This window comes from Saccoglossus kowalevskii, chromosome 2 (genome assembly GCF_978046115.1).
Source record: "Saccoglossus kowalevskii chromosome 2, keSacKowa6.1, whole genome shotgun sequence".
Classification (NCBI taxonomy): Eukaryota; Metazoa; Hemichordata; class Enteropneusta; family Harrimaniidae; genus Saccoglossus; species Saccoglossus kowalevskii.
This window is the reverse complement of record NC_140642.1, coordinates 28,517,030-28,534,420: the sequence shown is the minus strand read 5'-3', so window position 1 is coordinate 28,534,420 and position 17,391 is coordinate 28,517,030. Positions and strand designations below refer to the sequence as shown.

The following is a 17,391-nucleotide window of genomic DNA, read 5'->3' as shown; positions in this document are numbered from 1 at the left end:
ATACGTTATCAAAAATAGATTTTCAGAAATAGTCCAAAATGCATCATACCAGAATGCTGTCGGACCATTAGATCCAAAATTTGCCACTGCTGAAAGTTTTTCTTGAAGGAGAGGGAGAGTATGTTGACATCAATTTGACTCAAAATAACCTTTTATGTCCCGTTTTTTGTTGTTGCTAAGTTGCAATCACTTACCAAGACAGATAATAGATTATTGTGTTTCAAAAATGATATTTTTTGTTTGTGGAAAACAGTTGGGAAATGAACCTTGTAAAAATAAATAATATATAATAATAATAAAGAATAATTTTGTTATACAGTTTAAAATCAAATCAAAATACACCGATACAAAAGCCACTTAATTTCTTCAAATAATAAATACAGCAAGCTAGCGAGCGAGCGTATTGGATTTTCATATTCAGTAACACAGCATAGTAAAACATGGGAATAATAAACGCAATTGTTTCATATATTTTACTACAATAACAATAACAGATGATACTTGTACCAAATTGCAGGAACAAATGTCGGATCTAACTAAAAAAACAAATAAACTCATTCCAATTCAATGTTGTTAACTGTGGCTGGGGAGTTTAATATTAGATTACTGGAACTATCTGTTACATTTTGTGAAAAAATACCTAAATGCCATTTCTAATATTGTTGATGCTTTTGAATTTATTATATCACGAAGTAAACCTGAAAAAGCAAAAATTTTCAGAATTGTTTTCCTTTGGAATAATCTAATGTTACTAAATCTACTAATCTTTGATTTTACTAGCCTGAATACCTTAACAAACATAAAAGAATGTTACAGTTGTTCTACAATGTATATCATTTACTGTTTATAGCAGACTATGTTGATTCACACAGTGGGTCAGTATTACTTGGAATGCATTTAGGATTACCTCATCTAAATCTTTCTTACAATTTTGCATGCTCCTTTGCAAGACAGTTTTGCTGTTGCCAGTTTAAATAATATTAGTATTTGGCAGCCAAATACAAACATACAGACACATGGGCATCCATGCAACAGCATACCAAACAGTAGAGCCCAAACCGTCCACACTAAAAAGAAAAATTATAGAATTAGATCTGATTCTAAAGTCTTATTAAGGTGGTCATGGAAAGTTCATTTTTAGGTGTGTCTAAGGAAATTCCGTCTTGCCCGGATTTCTCCAACACGTGTCAGGGGGGGAAATTTTGTCTGTCTCTATATCTCGTCTGCAAACACCAACGTGTCAGAAATAGCGGTCCGGATGGCGACGGTTATATCGTAATTAGTTCCAAATCACTGAGTCAAGTTCTGTCCAGGACCTCGTATGAGCCTAAATGATGACAGATATAACACAGCCATTCACTAGTAACCAGCTAAATAAGTCGGTCAACAGATACGCGAAAACTAATTCATGACAGGTGTATAGTTGTTTCTCCTTTCTAGCATTGATCACTCTTGAAAGAAGCGGCCTGGGGTACCAATCAATATAAATATGCATGAATTAGAAAATATTTTACCTTACCAGGTAAGGCAATACATTTGCTTTAAGACAATTTATCAAGAAGACATGTTAGATTTCTTCGAGGTGCTGCTAGTGAGTGAACAAGAATTTATCCACAAAATTGATGTGAAGGATGCATGCACATGCATGCACAAGCTGATTATATAGAATTGATTTCTTGTTCATATTTTATAAAACAACTTGATTCTGATAAAATGTTATTGAACACATTTGGTATGTGAACGTGGAAGCATTACATGTAATCAGAAACGTGGTCTGGTTATTGCAATTCTCTTGATTAGCCATGAACAGTTTGACATTTATCTCTTCAAAAGGGATCGGTTTTTGGAACACTGTTTCCTTCTGCAGCAAATGAGTATGACCTTTCTAAACACAAACAAACAACCAACCAACCAATCTGGCGTCTTGAGTTGGACGACCACGACGATGACTTTGCCCGATTTCACGTCCCATCAACTGAGGCATACATTGTCAGCACACAATAGATTTATATTTATAAATATGGAAATTACACAATGAAACGAACTTTTTATTCCAATCAATCACCAAAGTATATATCACTAGTAGTAAATGAGAGTTTAAATAACAAATGTACAGTATCCAGTTAAAGGAATGTTGCATTAGTTTCCAATTGAACCGGATTTCCGTACAGCAGCCTGCATTGTGTGTGTTTTTCAAATTTCAAAACGAGGCTAGTTGCATACCATGGAATTATGCCCACCAATGAGTGTGTCTTATTCCCCTTCCCGTATGAATCAAAAATATAGTAAACAGTCATTACATAATATCATTATTTTTAATATTTAAAATATTCTTACATGTAGTTTTGTCAGTTGATTAATAAGCCAACTAAAGTAATATTTGCCTTTTCAATGCACAATACATCCATGCAGCGTGTTGGCTGAACGCATTTTAATTTGTATTTAAGATTACAACAGCGATTGGCATAATATACAAAGCTATGGATATCTGAGCATGGTCTTCGAATAAGCATTACAGTTTTCGTCAGCTAATTTAAGCAGGTAGCACAAGTTACAAGTATTGGTTACAGTAAAATGTCGTAGTCTGTATTTGCAAATTCGATTACTTAAAGTTGTAAATGTTCTAGGTGGCTAACTGCTTCGGTGATAAGACTATACTTATAGAGCTGGACGAGTGTTGTGATGTTTGATCAAATCAGCACCTTTCTCAGCAATCATTACCACAGGGGCATTTATATTACCAGATGTCACGTAAGGCATGATTGACGAATCCATAACGCGAATGCCCTGCAAACCACGAACCCTATAAATAAACAAAATACATCACAGTATGGTTTATGTTAAAATGGTATCTGAAACCATCAAATATCACATAATGTTCAAAAAGCCATCACAAAGGACAATACACTTCTTGTTATCGGAGATATCAAGCTGAACGTTTCATGGGACCAAGAACAAAATGATCGAGTAAGTCGGTTGTAGGCCTGAATCATCCAATCTGATTATCTCATAAAACAGACATAAAAGCACAAACCTAACACACAGAGTGCGATTTGACAACATTCTTTATACTATGATATTTAACCGTAGTTGTTATTCATACTCGTCTTAAATCTATTTATAGCACAAATCCTCTTCACTGCAACAAAATGATAACAATTTTGGCAAAGCTGCTAGTCCCATTATATAAAACAAAATTCACATTGTGTAATATATAACATAATATGTACAAATTAGTTTTATTTAATTATATCAAACAAGACCACGAAAAAAAAGCCTTACAAGGTAAGGCACACTCAATGAGTAGATATATACAGTGAGTAGATACTATGCACCCAAAACAATGACTCGGATATTGTGGGTGGAGTTGAGTATTTGAGGCTGATTGATATGATGGCTTTGTCACAGTTTTCAAGGTTTCAGAGCATCTGCCTCTAATACTACATCCATTATGTTTTGTTGAAGGTAATATATACAAATAGGTATGAACATAACAAATGAGAAACAGAACATAGTTCCAGTGTTGCGGGAAACACAGTAGTTGTTGTAATATTGATTCCATTGTTGTTCAAACAGTGTTCTTCATTTATCAAAAAGAAAACACTCTAGCAGGTTCAATTTTTAAAAAATGTTGGGAGACATTGATTTTTGTAAAATAATAGTATCAAAAATAAATAGTCGGCTCATAACTAAATGCTTTGACAATTTTCGAACTGTTTCAAGCAAGCGCCATTGTTAGTAGTTGCACTACCACACCAGCCCAAAACATACAGCTCGAAATGGTGTGTAGTGAATACTGTCACATAGTGGTTAGTTTATCGTCACACATGTGAAGTCATGTAAGTGATGATATATTATGAACATACCAAGGGACAAAATGCAACACAACAATATCTAAATTATTGTTTTTTTGCAAGTAAAAGTAATTTGTTTTACATGCGTTACTAATGATTTGCCAAGTGATGACAGACCTAATTCGTGTTTACCATCACAGTTCTTGAGGTAATGTGGAATGAAAGGTAAAGTGTAAAGTATATGCGAAAGGTGACATTGGCCATTCAATTGCACATTATTTTAAAATTGCCCCTGGGCCCTCAAATCATCCATATTCCAAACAGATATTTTCAATTACCCCACTAGACAATGACGCACATCCTCTGCATGGACCAATTAACAATTGATAATATAAAAACAATGTTCTGGCCATGCACAAAACCGAGGTCACTATTCTGGCTGTACAAGTTTAATTTCATCTCAGGTGGAGAATGTGGGTGGTGATTCATTAGATCCCAGATATTACCCACATAGCAAAACGACTCCAAATCATGGACAAATGTGCTGCTCAATGTAATGAAAACCCTTCAAGTCAATGTACAAATATCAACCACAACATGCAAGTCAGTAAGAAGTTCATGTTCATGGCAATACAACATAGAGATAACAGCTGTAAGAGTCCCCATCCAAACTGTCGAAACACCTGGTTCCAGAAGTTGAGCAATGTTGAGAATTTTTTTTACTGTATTGGAAGAACAATTAAACCATAGCCACCTCACCATTCCCTTTGTTTTCCTGACTGTTCAACCACATATAGCAGAACAGAGAGTTATTATCAGCTCATTTTTGCTGCCATTACCAACACGCTTCAGCCCAACAAAGAACTAAATCTTACAAACAGACCCTGTGCCACCCTGTGCTCAGCTACAAGCCTGGCAAACTAATCATTTCATGAATACTGTCACATATCGTTTCCAGTTCGACACAGGGATATGTCGACCTGTAATCCAAAGAACCTGAATGGCTGTCATGGTCATGAGAAATAATAATATGATGTTATTACGAAGATACCTCAAAGTATGCACGAAGATAGTACAGCGAACGCTCAATGGGTTTGTGTTCTACATGGCTTTCCATAGCACACGCACAGAGCAAATCAATGAACCGGGTGCTTAAACTAATTAAAACATTACCCCTTGCCCATTAAACCTTACCTTAATGATGAATCAACTACAGCTGTAGGGTCATTTACTGCTCCCATCTTACATGTACCAACTGTGTGATACACTGAGGTTGATGCGTGTCGTACAACATACTCCCAGTATCCATCAGAATCAAATGGATGACTGCAGTTCGGAAAGTTATAATACTCTGCTTCAGCACCATACCTAGACAACATAAAAAATGACAACCTTGATACGTAATATGCTTATTACGTTCTTCAGGATACAACTTCTGACACAGGATAATTTGAAAACACTTCAAAGTTAAAAAGCACATGCTTATTATGTTCACCGGTTTACAACTTCTGACACAGGATAATTTTAAAACACTTCAAAGTTAAAAAGCATTAGTCAGGTCACATAAACTAACTGGTTGAATTCAATATCACTTAAATGGCAATTTAGTGAAACTAGAATAGCCTATGCGAACTAATAAAATATAGGATGTAATGCACATGCATTGCAATACATACTTTTTAAATGCCTTCGTTTCAGTCATTTTCTTAGAAAACCTGCAACCCTTAATGCAAGAATAACATGTAAATAATGTTCATTGATGGATGGAAATGATATAAATACATTTGTATATAATGTGAATAAATGGTATCATAACAGCAGTATCAATTCTCACCTCTATCATTGTTCTGACATCAGAAGGATGTGAAAGATATTGTGGATCAATAATAGGATGATCAAAAGGATTGGTTGTTCGTAATCGGATTTCTCCTACACTCTTAGGGCGACAAATCATCACCATGAGTGCCAGGCCACTCTTTTTTGCACGCTCTTCAAAAGAGATATCATGTTGTAACGGTTTAGCAAACCTGTAATCAATCGCAAGCCATGAAATTTTAAAGATTTAGGTTGCAAGGTTGGTTAAGTTTATAGTGTTCATGTAGAGTTGTTGAGCTGATGTATAAATGTTAAATTAATATGGTAGGCTATGTGGCATGAATGGCCTGATGTATAATATTCAATTAATGTGGTTGACTAAGTAGTATGAATGGCCTGATGTATAATATTAAATTAATATGACTGACTATGTGGCATGAATGGCCTGATGTACAATATTCAATTAATGTGGTTGACTAAGTAGTATGAATGGCCTGATGTATAAATGTTAAATTAATATGGTAGGCTATGTAGCATGAATGGCCTGATGTACAATATTCAATTAATGTGGTTGACTATGTAGTATGAATGGCCTGATGTATAATATTAAATTAATGTGGTTGACTATGTAGCATGAATAGCCTGATGTATAATATTCAATTAATATGACTGACTATGTAGCATGAATGGCCTGATGTATAATATTAAATTAATATGACTGACTATGTAGCATGAATGGCCTGATGTATAATATTCAATTAATGTGGTTGACTATGTAGCATGAATGGCCTGATGTATAATATTAAATTAATATGACTGACTATGTAGCATGAATGGCCTGATGTATAATATTCAATTAATGTGGTTGACTATGTAGCATGAATGGCCTGATGTATTTTTTTAAATTAATATGACTGACTATGTAGCATGAATGGCCTGATGTATAATATTAAATTAATATGACTGACTATGTGGCATGAATGGCCTGATGTATAATATTCAATTAATGTGGTTGACTATGTAGCATGAATGGCCTGATGTATAATATTAAATTAATATGACTGACTATGTGGCATGAATGGCCTGATGTATAATATTCAATTAATGTGGTTGACTAAGTAGTATGAATGGCCTGATGTATAATATTAAATTAATATGACTGACTATGTGGCATGAATGGCCTGATGTATAGTATTCAATTAATGTGGTTGACTATGTAGCATGAATGGCCTGATGTATAATATTAAATTAATATGACTGACTATGTAGCATGAATGGCCTGATGTATAATATTAAATTAATATGACTGACTATGTAGCATGAATGGCCTGATGTATAATATTCAATTAATGTGGTTGACTATGTAGCATGAATGGCCTGATGTATTTTTTTAAATTAATATGACTGACTATGTAGCATGAATGGCCTGATGTATAATATTAAATTAATATGACTGACTATGTGGCATGAATGGCCTGATGTATAATATTCAATTAATGTGGTTGACTATGTAGCATGAATGGCCTGATGTATAATATTAAATTAATATGACTGACTATGTGGCATGAATGGCCTGATGTATAATATTCAATTAATGTGGTTGACTAAGTAGTATGAATGGCCTGATGTATAATATTAAATTAATATGACTGACTATGTGGCATGAATGGCCTGATGTATAGTATTCAATTAATGTGGTTGACTATGTAGCATGAATGGCCTGATGTATAATATTAAATTAATATGACTGACTATGTGGCATGAATGGCCTGATGTATTTTATTAAATTAATATGACTGACTATGTAGCATGAATGGCCTGATGTATAATATTCAATTAATATGGTAGGCTATGTGGCATGAATGGCCTGATGTATAATATTCAATTAATGTGGTTGACTAAGTAGTATGAATGGCCTGGTGTATAAATGTTAAATTAGTATGGTAGGCTGTGTGGCATGAATGGCCTGATGTATAATATTCAATTAGTATGGTAGGCTATGTGGCATTAATGGCCTGATGTATAATATTCAATTAATGTGGTTGACTAAGTAGTATGAATGGCCTGATGTATAATATTAAATTAATATGACTGACTATGTGGCATGAATGGCCTGATGTACAATATTCAATTAATGTGGTTGACTAAGTAGTATGAATGGCCTGATGTATAAATGTTAAATTAATATGGTAGGCTATGTAGCATGAATGGCCTGATGTACAATATTCAATTAATGTGGTTGACTATGTAGTATGAATGGCCTGATGTATAATATTAAATTAATGTGGTTGACTATGTAGCATGAATAGCCTGATGTATAATATTCAATTAATATGACTGACTATGTAGCATGAATGGCCTGATGTATAATATTAAATTAATATGACTGACTATGTAGCATGAATGGCCTGATGTATAATATTCAATTAATGTGGTTGACTATGTAGCATGAATGGCCTGATGTATAATATTAAATTAATATGACTGACTATGTAGCATGAATGGCCTGATGTATAATATTCAATTAATGTGGTTGACTATGTAGCATGAATGGCCTGATGTATTTTTTTAAATTAATATGACTGACTATGTAGCATGAATGGCCTGATGTATAATATTAAATTAATATGACTGACTATGTGGCATGAATGGCCTGATGTATAATATTCAATTAATGTGGTTGACTATGTAGCATGAATGGCCTGATGTATAATATTAAATTAATATGACTGACTATGTGGCATGAATGGCCTGATGTATAATATTCAATTAATGTGGTTGACTAAGTAGTATGAATGGCCTGATGTATAATATTAAATTAATATGACTGACTATGTAGCATGAATGGCCTGATGTATAATATTAAATTAATATGACTGACTATGTGGCATGAATGGCCTGATGTATAATATTCAATTAATGTGGTTGACTATGTAGCATGAATGGCCTGATGTATAATATTAAATTAATATGACTGACTATGTGGCATGAATGGCCTGATGTATAATATTCAATTAATGTGGTTGACTAAGTAGTATGAATGGCCTGATGTATAATATTAAATTAATATGACTGACTATGTGGCATGAATGGCCTGATGTATAGTATTCAATTAATGTGGTTGACTATGTAGCATGAATGGCCTGATGTATAATATTAAATTAATATGACTGACTATGTGGCATGAATGGCCTGATGTATTTTATTAAATTAATATGACTGACTATGTAGCATGAATGGCCTGATGTATAATATTCAATTAATATGGTAGGCTATGTGGCATGAATGGCCTGATGTATAATATTCAATTAATGTGGTTGACTAAGTAGTATGAATGGCCTGGTGTATAAATGTTAAATTAGTATGGTAGGCTGTGTGGCATGAATGGCCTGATGTATAATATTCAATTAGTATGGTAGGCTATGTGGCATGAATGGCCTGATGTATAATATTCAATTAATGTGGTTGACTAAGTAGTATGAATGGCCTGATGTATAAATGTTAAATTAGTATGGTAGGCTGTGTGGCATGAATGGCCTGATGTACAATATTCAATTAATGTGGTTGACTATGTAGTATGAATGGCCTGATGTATAATATTCAATTAATGTGGTTGACTATGTAGCATGAATGGCCTGATGTATAATATTCAATTAATATGACTGACTATGTAGCATGAATGGCCTGATGTATAATATTAAATTAATATGACTGACTATGTAGTATGAATGGCCTGATGTATAATATTCAATTAATATGGTTCATTATGTAGCATGAATGGCCTGATGTATAATATTCAATTAATATGGTTCATTATGTAGTATGAATGGCCTGATGTATAACATACAATTAATATGGTTGACTATGTAGTATGAATGGCCTGATGTATATTATTCAATTAATATGGTTGACTATGTAGTATGAATGACCTGATGTATATTATTCAATTAATATGACTGACTATGTAGTATGAATGGCCTGATGTATAATGTTAAATTAATATGGTAGGCTATGTTGCATGATTGGACTAATGTATAATACCCATGTAATACTGTAACTGAATGCAATTATCTCAACTAAAAAGCTAAGGCATTACAAATGGAATGACTATCGGCCCAAACCTAATCATAATTTTACCCCTCGGCCATAATAATTTTTGCCTAAACATTAGTTTCGCCTTAATGAATATTAGTTTCTGCAACCACTCCCACGCATCAGAGGCATGATTGCAGGTAATATAATTGTTTTTTCATTCCATATAAAGTAATTATAATAATATCTTACATTTCAGAGAAATTCAGAAATCTATTCTCATTTGGACCTCGATGATAATATCCAATTTGGCAATGCAATTGAATATCCGGCCATTTGGGATCTGGCTGTAGAAAGAAAAACGAGAACATTGGGATGAGGAATGCACATAAATGTGTATATACATGTATATTATTCTAAGCGTGTATTTTAACAGTTATTTAATGATCCTGGTATCAGATTATTTGCAATGTTAGTGTGCAAGTAATAATAATAATGAATATTCCGCTTACATCAGTCCCTGTTTTGATGAATCCAACTGCCTCCACGCCAACAGATGATAGCCATTCCTAAAACAAATCATTTAAACACGGTGATATTGTTTTTCTATTTGGGAGAGCAATTAGGAGACAGTGGCATACATTAGATGTAAATACGATAATTTAATACAATTACGATAATCCTAATTTAGGAGTGAAAGTGATAAATTCACATCAATTACTTATCAATAGCATTTATGTAAATAACAGTGGTAATCCACATAGTCAAATTCATCTGAAGAATAGCGAGTACATATCTTGAATGTAGCTGGCTCCTACTTACTCAATTTTTGTTTGATCGTGCCTGTACATATCTCACTTAGTCATTTTATTTGTGTCGTGCCTGTACATGTCTCACTTAGTAAAATTTGTGTTTCATCGAGCCTGTACATATCTCACTTAGTCAATTATGTTTGATCGTGCCTGTACATATCTCACTTAGTCAATCATGTTCGATCGTGCCTGTATATATCTCACTTAGTCATTTTAATTTGGTCGTGCCTGTACATATCTCACTTAGTAAAATTTGTGTTTGATCGTGCCTGTACATATCTCACTTAGTATTAGTAACATTTTTGTTTGAGCGTGCCTGTACATATCTCACTTAGTAAAATTTATGTCTGATCGTGCCTGTACTTATCTCACTTAGTCAATTATTTTTGATCGTGCCTGTACATATCTCACTTAGTAAAATTTATGTCTGATCGTGCCTGTACTTATCTCACTTAGTCAATTATTTTTGATCGTGCCTGTACATATCTCACTTAGTCAATTTTTGTTTGATCGTGCCTGTACATATCTCACTTAGTAAAGTTGTTGTTTGATCGTGCCTGTACATATCTCACTTAGTCAATTTTTGTTTGATCGTGCCTGTACATATCTCACTTAGTAAAATTTTTGTTTGATCGTGCCTGTACATATCTCACTTAGTCAATTTTTGTTTGATCGTGCCTGTACATATCTCACTTAGTAAAATTTTTGTTTGATCGTGCCTGTACATATCTCACTTAGTAAAATTTTTGTTTGATCGTGCCTGTATATATCTCACTTAGTCAATTTTTGTTTGATCGTGCCTGTACATATCTCACTTAGTAAAGTTGTTGTTTGATCGTGCCTGTACATATCTCACTTAGTAAAATTTTTGTTTGATCGTGCCTGTATATATCTCACTTAGTCAATTTTTGTTTGATCGTGCCTGTACATATCTCACTTAGTAAAGTTGTTGTTTGATCGTGCCTGTACATATCTCACTTAGTAAAATTTATGTCTGATCGTGCCTGCACATATCTCACTTAGTCATTTTATTTTTCATCGTGCCTGTACATATCTCACTTAGTCAATTTTTGTTTGATCGTGCCTGTATATATCTCAATTAGTCAATTTTTGTTTGATCGTGCCTGTACATATCTCACTTAGTAAAGTTGTTGTTTGATCGTGCCTGTACATATCTCACTTAGTAAAATTTTTGTTTGATCGTGCCTGTATATATCTCACTTAGTCAATTTTTGTTTGATCGTACCTGTACATATCTCACTTAGTAAAGTTGTTGTTTGATCGTGCCTGTACATATCTCACTTAGTAAAATTTATGTCTGATCGTGCCTGCACATATCTCACTTAGTCATTTTATTTTTCATCGTGCCTGTACATATCTCACTTAGTCAATTTTTGTTTGATCGTGCCTGTATATATCTCAATTAGTCAATTTTTGTTTGATCGTGCCTGTACATATCTCACTTAGTAAAATTTTTGGTTGGTCTTGCCTGTACATATCTCACTTAGTCAATCATTTTTGATCGTGCCTGTACATATCTCACTTAGTCAATTATTTTTGATCGTCCTGTACATATCTCACTTAGTCAATTTATGTTTGGTCGTGTCTGTATATATCTCACTTAGTAAAATTTATGTTTGGTCGTCCCTTTATATATCTCACTTAGGCATTTTAATTTGGTCGTGCCTGTACATATCTCACTTAGTAAAATTTCTGTTTGGTCGTGCCTGTGCATATCTCACTTAGTCAATTTATGTTTGATCGTGCCTGTATATATCTCACTTAGTGAATTTATGATTGGTCGTATATCTTATGTGTATGCAAATATTTACCGGTGGCAATGTCTCAGGTCCTGAAATTCGCATAGGCACAAGGATCAAGTGATCCTGCAACATCAATAATATTTGAAAGTTAATGATATCCATAGTTAAGAACATTGCATATACGTAAATATATAAAGTAATCGAGACAGATTAATGCAGTACACATCTCAGCGATCACATTTGTGAATAAGAATAAGAAAGAATAAATCTTAAATGTATTAAAATATGTTTGTGTTGTATTACATTAGTTTACATAACAATTGTGAGAATACATGTAATATCAGGGTATAAGAGTTTTAGAAAACCACTTCACGCCCTCGAAGGTTCTAGGCTAGAAACTATTCTTTGTTATGGTGTTCTATTACTTAGTCTACAATAACAATATATGCAACACATGCACGAACGAGGATATAACTTACTTGAAGATTCTTTCCAACAGGCAGATCTGCTATTACAGAAATTCCAAGATTTTCTAAATGATTTCTTGGTCCTACCCCAGATAACATTAGAAGCTAAAAGAAACAGCATTAACATTAACGTTAAGTCAATGTACGAGTTTAGTATGTTTTTAATATAACTACAGGGTAAAATAGACAAGACCGTAAGACATGACAGACGTGTTCCACATTCGACCTGGGTGCATTGCTGGACAAACGCACAAAGGCCATTGTCACAGTATGTGTTTATGTGCGTTCAGTATTGGACTACAGGGGATAATAGTTAGAAACTTCAAACTTCACACAGATTTCCTATTTAAATGAAATGGCATGGACATTTTTGGGAACAAAGGGTCAAAAATCACAGCAAATATGTGTATGTATGTTCACAATATAACTACCAGAGAAAGATCGATATTGTCTTTAAAACTTGTTCCTTTTGTGACCCCAATTCAAAGTCAAAGGTTATAGTATAAGTATATATGACTTGTGTGCATAAGGCCGGAATTGTGCCTCTGAGTATTGATATGAATATCCAGTGAACGTTGGCATCTCCTCTGGGTTGTGAGTGGTATCTAGTTACCTGTGATGAAGCAATAGTGCCAGCACACAGAATGATTTCTTTGTTTGCATATACTTCAGTATCTGTGAATCGGCTCCTGTATTTTACTCCAACAGCACGAAGTCCGTCAAATAAGATCTATTTGATAGGAATTCAAAAGAGAACTGGTATTGACTTCTTATGATGTTAAATAGTCACATCCAATTTATCAGATTCCAGATTGTGATTGAGAGTGATCAGGTGCAGTCAACAAGTAAATTTGCAAAAATGTTTGGAATTTATGTTTGATCAACAGTAATCAAATTTATGAACATTATTAAGGCTTAATTTAGTTTGGAGGGAAGAGGTCAATCTGTTCGCAACTCCCCTCCCTCTCAACCAAAGTAAATTTCACTGTGTTTTGCTCCCACTGCCCTCTCCCACTCAGTTTTTGTTTCCCGCTGCCTTCTCCCTACTCGGGTTTGCTCCCACTGTCTTTTCCCCACTCATTTTTTGTTCCCCGCTGGCTTCTCCCATGCAATTTTGCTACTCACTGCCCTCTCCCCGCTTATTTGTTTTTGTCTGCCCTCTGGACGCGCAGTGTATCTACTCTCCACCAAGTTCATTCTGTCTTAATTCATTGTTAAATTGTGTAGTAGATATAATATTGAATGTTTAATACTTTTAACAAGTTGTTCTGACTATGGAGGTAAAAAAAAGAAGTATTTTTTTTTACCTTCATGTACTGACAAATTCGCGATTAGCGAATATTTCTTATAAGCGAACATTACAAATACCAAATACAATGTTTGTACAGCTTAAAAGCGCTTGGCTGGCAGGACGTTACGTAACTGCATAAAGTTGTAAATACTAGTAGGTAGTTAGAATACATAGCTGGGCTGACTTGGCATCTGTTTATCATCATTTAGCGAGAAATGCGACACAGTTCGAATAATCAGTGAATACTACATATTAACTCATTAAATTTGTGTTTTCGGCGCATTTTAACAGTATATACCAGCTCATTAGTCTGACCGCATCCGGTACAAAGTGTACACCCTCAGACTGTCCGTAGCTGTTACACATTGATATTACTACCAATGCTTGATAAAAATCAATGAGTGTAAATATGTCATTGAGTAGTAGGACATGATTGAAAGTACGCCAGTAACAGTGCTAAAAACTTACTAAAAATGGTATGCATATAGGAAAACCCGGGAAGGGTTAATTTAATCAGATTGCCCTCTCCAAAAAACTAACGTGCACTGGACTGCAAAATACTGGCATTGTTTGCGAAGATTGTCATCGGTGGTGGCGTTCAGTCAAATTGATCACGTGCTAAGTGCCACAAATGGAACGGCAGGTCTCATGCCACTAATTAACCAATGGCTGCTCGTAGCCCGACCAACGTGTGGTCTTTTGTTTACTACTTAGCGGCTGTGTACCTGTGGGTTTATTCTGTGTGTTAATGGATGTTCTAATCTTGGTGTTTTTCCAGTGATTTCTCTTGGTGCAATCCAAATACAGTAGGTGTGTCTTGTTTACCTGAGATTTGCAAGAGTTTGAGCTGGCCAACATGTTATTTTTTTTTCATATGGTTGATTACTGGCATGTTGATTTCCTATTTTTGAGCCACATTTTCAACTTTCTTCGTCATTTTCATATAACAATCTCGTCATATGTTAACATTGTCGTCTATGGAAATTCAATTAGTGGTATGAGCCCGGCACAGTCTGCCTCGGGCGGATATTATCATGCAGTTTGCGCCATTGGACTACTCCCCTTTGGCCAGTCTAAACATTCCTCCCCTTTGGCAATTTGGTTGTTGATGCCCGCGGAAAATTCTGCATTTTGCCCTTACCCGCTCAATCTAAAAGTGGAACTTGCCGGCCCCCTGAATAAAATCTTCTCCTCTGAGAAACCCTATTTTTAATGTCCTCCCACTGAAGATGTTTTATTTTGCCTGCCCGCTAAAAATCCCTTGCGAGCAAATTTTTCCACGAACAGCTCCGTTGACTGCACCTGAGTGATGCTTACCTTGCACGCAACGGAATTTGCACGTATAGTTAGGTTCTTTCTGTTTTCAGCAGGATGTAAAAATGCATTCGCAGTATGGTGACGGCGGCCATCTTGGGAAACTGTTGTCTGCGCTCTCATGAATCCAAGCTGTCAAGAGATGATGAGTACGAAATTCATATGAACTGTGTATAATTACAAATATAAATATAATTAAGTAAAATCTTCTCTCGTCCCATGGTAGCTTTTTATTGACTCTATTATCATCAATTGGTACAAATGGATCGAGTTAAAATATTTTCAATATGTCAAGTTAAATTCCATATGAAAAGTAATGACAAATATTCAATGACAGATTATTATGTTTACAGCAAATAAGCGGGTGTTGTAGATATCTGTTAGGGTAATTCCTTGTGTGTTTCTGAATAGTTCAATTAGGCTCTGAATTTAACACTATTGGACATTTATCATTTCTGAGTGTGCGTAATTCATTCTTGGGTAGAATAACACTATGAATGTGATTGGATTTGATTGTACGTAACACATAAAAGTGGTCCTGACCAATATGTTAAGTATATGTAGTAATGTGCTTAATACAAATAAATAAGTACATAAATAAAAAAACAGCTAAATGAGTAACTAAATAGCTGTAGTTTAGCATATATTGCTGGGAAACAGCAGTTCGCTAAAAAAGAGCCAGTCGAGGCTATTTTCATTTATTACTTAGAATACTTGAGATATTAGTGAGTCTGTAAAATAAATAAATAAACTAAGCAACCAATCAACCAACTAATTAATCAATCAATCAATCAATTAACCAATCAATCAACCAATTTATAATCAGCCTGCTAACAAATTAAACAACCGACCAACTAACCAACCAACCACCCAAGAACCAAACAAGTCTATCAACGAACTAATCAACTTGAACTGTCCAATCGCTCAACCAATCAACTAACCAATCAAATTAACAAATCCATTAACCACTCTAACAACCAATCAGTCATTAAATCTTGGGGGACAACTGTGTCAAATACATTTGTTGTTTCATTTGTTACTGATTTCAAGGAGTAACCTGTTCCACAACATAATTCCCTGGTAATCAAATGAAAATTGTCCAAGTGTTCTTTGGGATAAGAAAATGTGAATTATAATTATCTAAATTACGTGTTAGAGTGTGATAATAAAGATCGTGAATAAAAGTACTGATTTGATATTTAAATTGGTTGTAAATATATAAAATAGCAATTGAATGAAAAAGAAGTTGGCTGCGAGTGAATTTATCTTTGAATGATATGAGACGAAAGGTATTCTTTTGGAGGATATAAATGGGATTAAGAGAAAAATGATAAGTGTCGAATGGTTACATAAAGGCTAACAATAAATGTAGTTCGATGGTGTTGAATGCAGCCTCTCCCAGAAATTCATTATATACATATAACACTAATTACAAGCTTCGAGCGAGCATTACCATTTCTCCGTCATTGATGTCTTTCTCTTTATAACCAAGTTCTCTTACTGCAACGAATAATTATTTAATGGTAATAATAATTTCACTTCCATGATATTACAATCAATAAACCTTTTCATTTAGAACCATGAGTATATATATGTGAATACACAGACACTAGGCTCAGTATGATATAACACTGATCCACAAATGTCAAGTTCTCGTTCTCACCTGCATCCATTACAACCGTCGGAAGTTTGGTTACAGGTGCAGTATCACTAACAGTCATTGGTCCTCCTTGGTGATGGCTACTGGTTGCTGCATACCTGGCACTACGATTTAAAACATTAGTCATGATATTTCAATTTGTTTCTCATAGAACGCTAAAACATTTATATTTTACTTGTAGTTTTTTGATACATTTTGTGACACTTAAATGTTCGAATCACTATAATTCACCTCTGTATGTGTGTAATGTACGATTTGTTTCATATGGGTAACTAACTCACTTAGTATTATTTTCCGACTTCTTGAAGTATGGAAGAACATCATTATATCCCCAACCAGAGGCACCAAGTTTCTCCCACGAATCAAAATCCTGACGACATCCACGAGCATAAACGAGCGAATTTAAACAGCCACTCCCTCCAATAACCTATGAAACACATGTA

The 17,391-nt window shown here is 34.4% G+C and overlaps 1 protein-coding gene across 1 annotated transcript in view; it reads right to left on the bottom strand.

The window, feature by feature from the left end:
• Positions 1 to 2,296: 2,296 nt before the first annotated feature.
• The window catches only part of LOC100372728 (glucose dehydrogenase [FAD, quinone]-like), a 29,899-nt gene continuing 14,804 nt past the window's right edge, over positions 2,297 to 17,391 (bottom strand). Inside the window, exons 4-16 of the mRNA XM_085494109.1 lie at positions 17,230 to 17,375; positions 16,952 to 17,052; positions 16,742 to 16,788; positions 15,292 to 15,420; positions 13,297 to 13,413; positions 12,696 to 12,788; positions 12,286 to 12,339; positions 10,154 to 10,210; positions 9,894 to 9,988; positions 5,629 to 5,821; positions 5,471 to 5,517; positions 4,989 to 5,162; positions 2,297 to 2,803 (exon numbers count right to left, since the gene is read on the bottom strand). Coding sequence (XP_085350235.1) covers positions 2,659 to 2,803; positions 4,989 to 5,162; positions 5,471 to 5,517; positions 5,629 to 5,821; positions 9,894 to 9,988; positions 10,154 to 10,210; positions 12,286 to 12,339; positions 12,696 to 12,788; positions 13,297 to 13,413; positions 15,292 to 15,420; positions 16,742 to 16,788; positions 16,952 to 17,052; positions 17,230 to 17,375 — 1,398 coding nt within the window. The 3' untranslated portion in view covers positions 2,297 to 2,658. The remainder of the gene's footprint in view (positions 2,804 to 4,988; positions 5,163 to 5,470; positions 5,518 to 5,628; positions 5,822 to 9,893; positions 9,989 to 10,153; positions 10,211 to 12,285; positions 12,340 to 12,695; positions 12,789 to 13,296; positions 13,414 to 15,291; positions 15,421 to 16,741; positions 16,789 to 16,951; positions 17,053 to 17,229; positions 17,376 to 17,391) is intronic.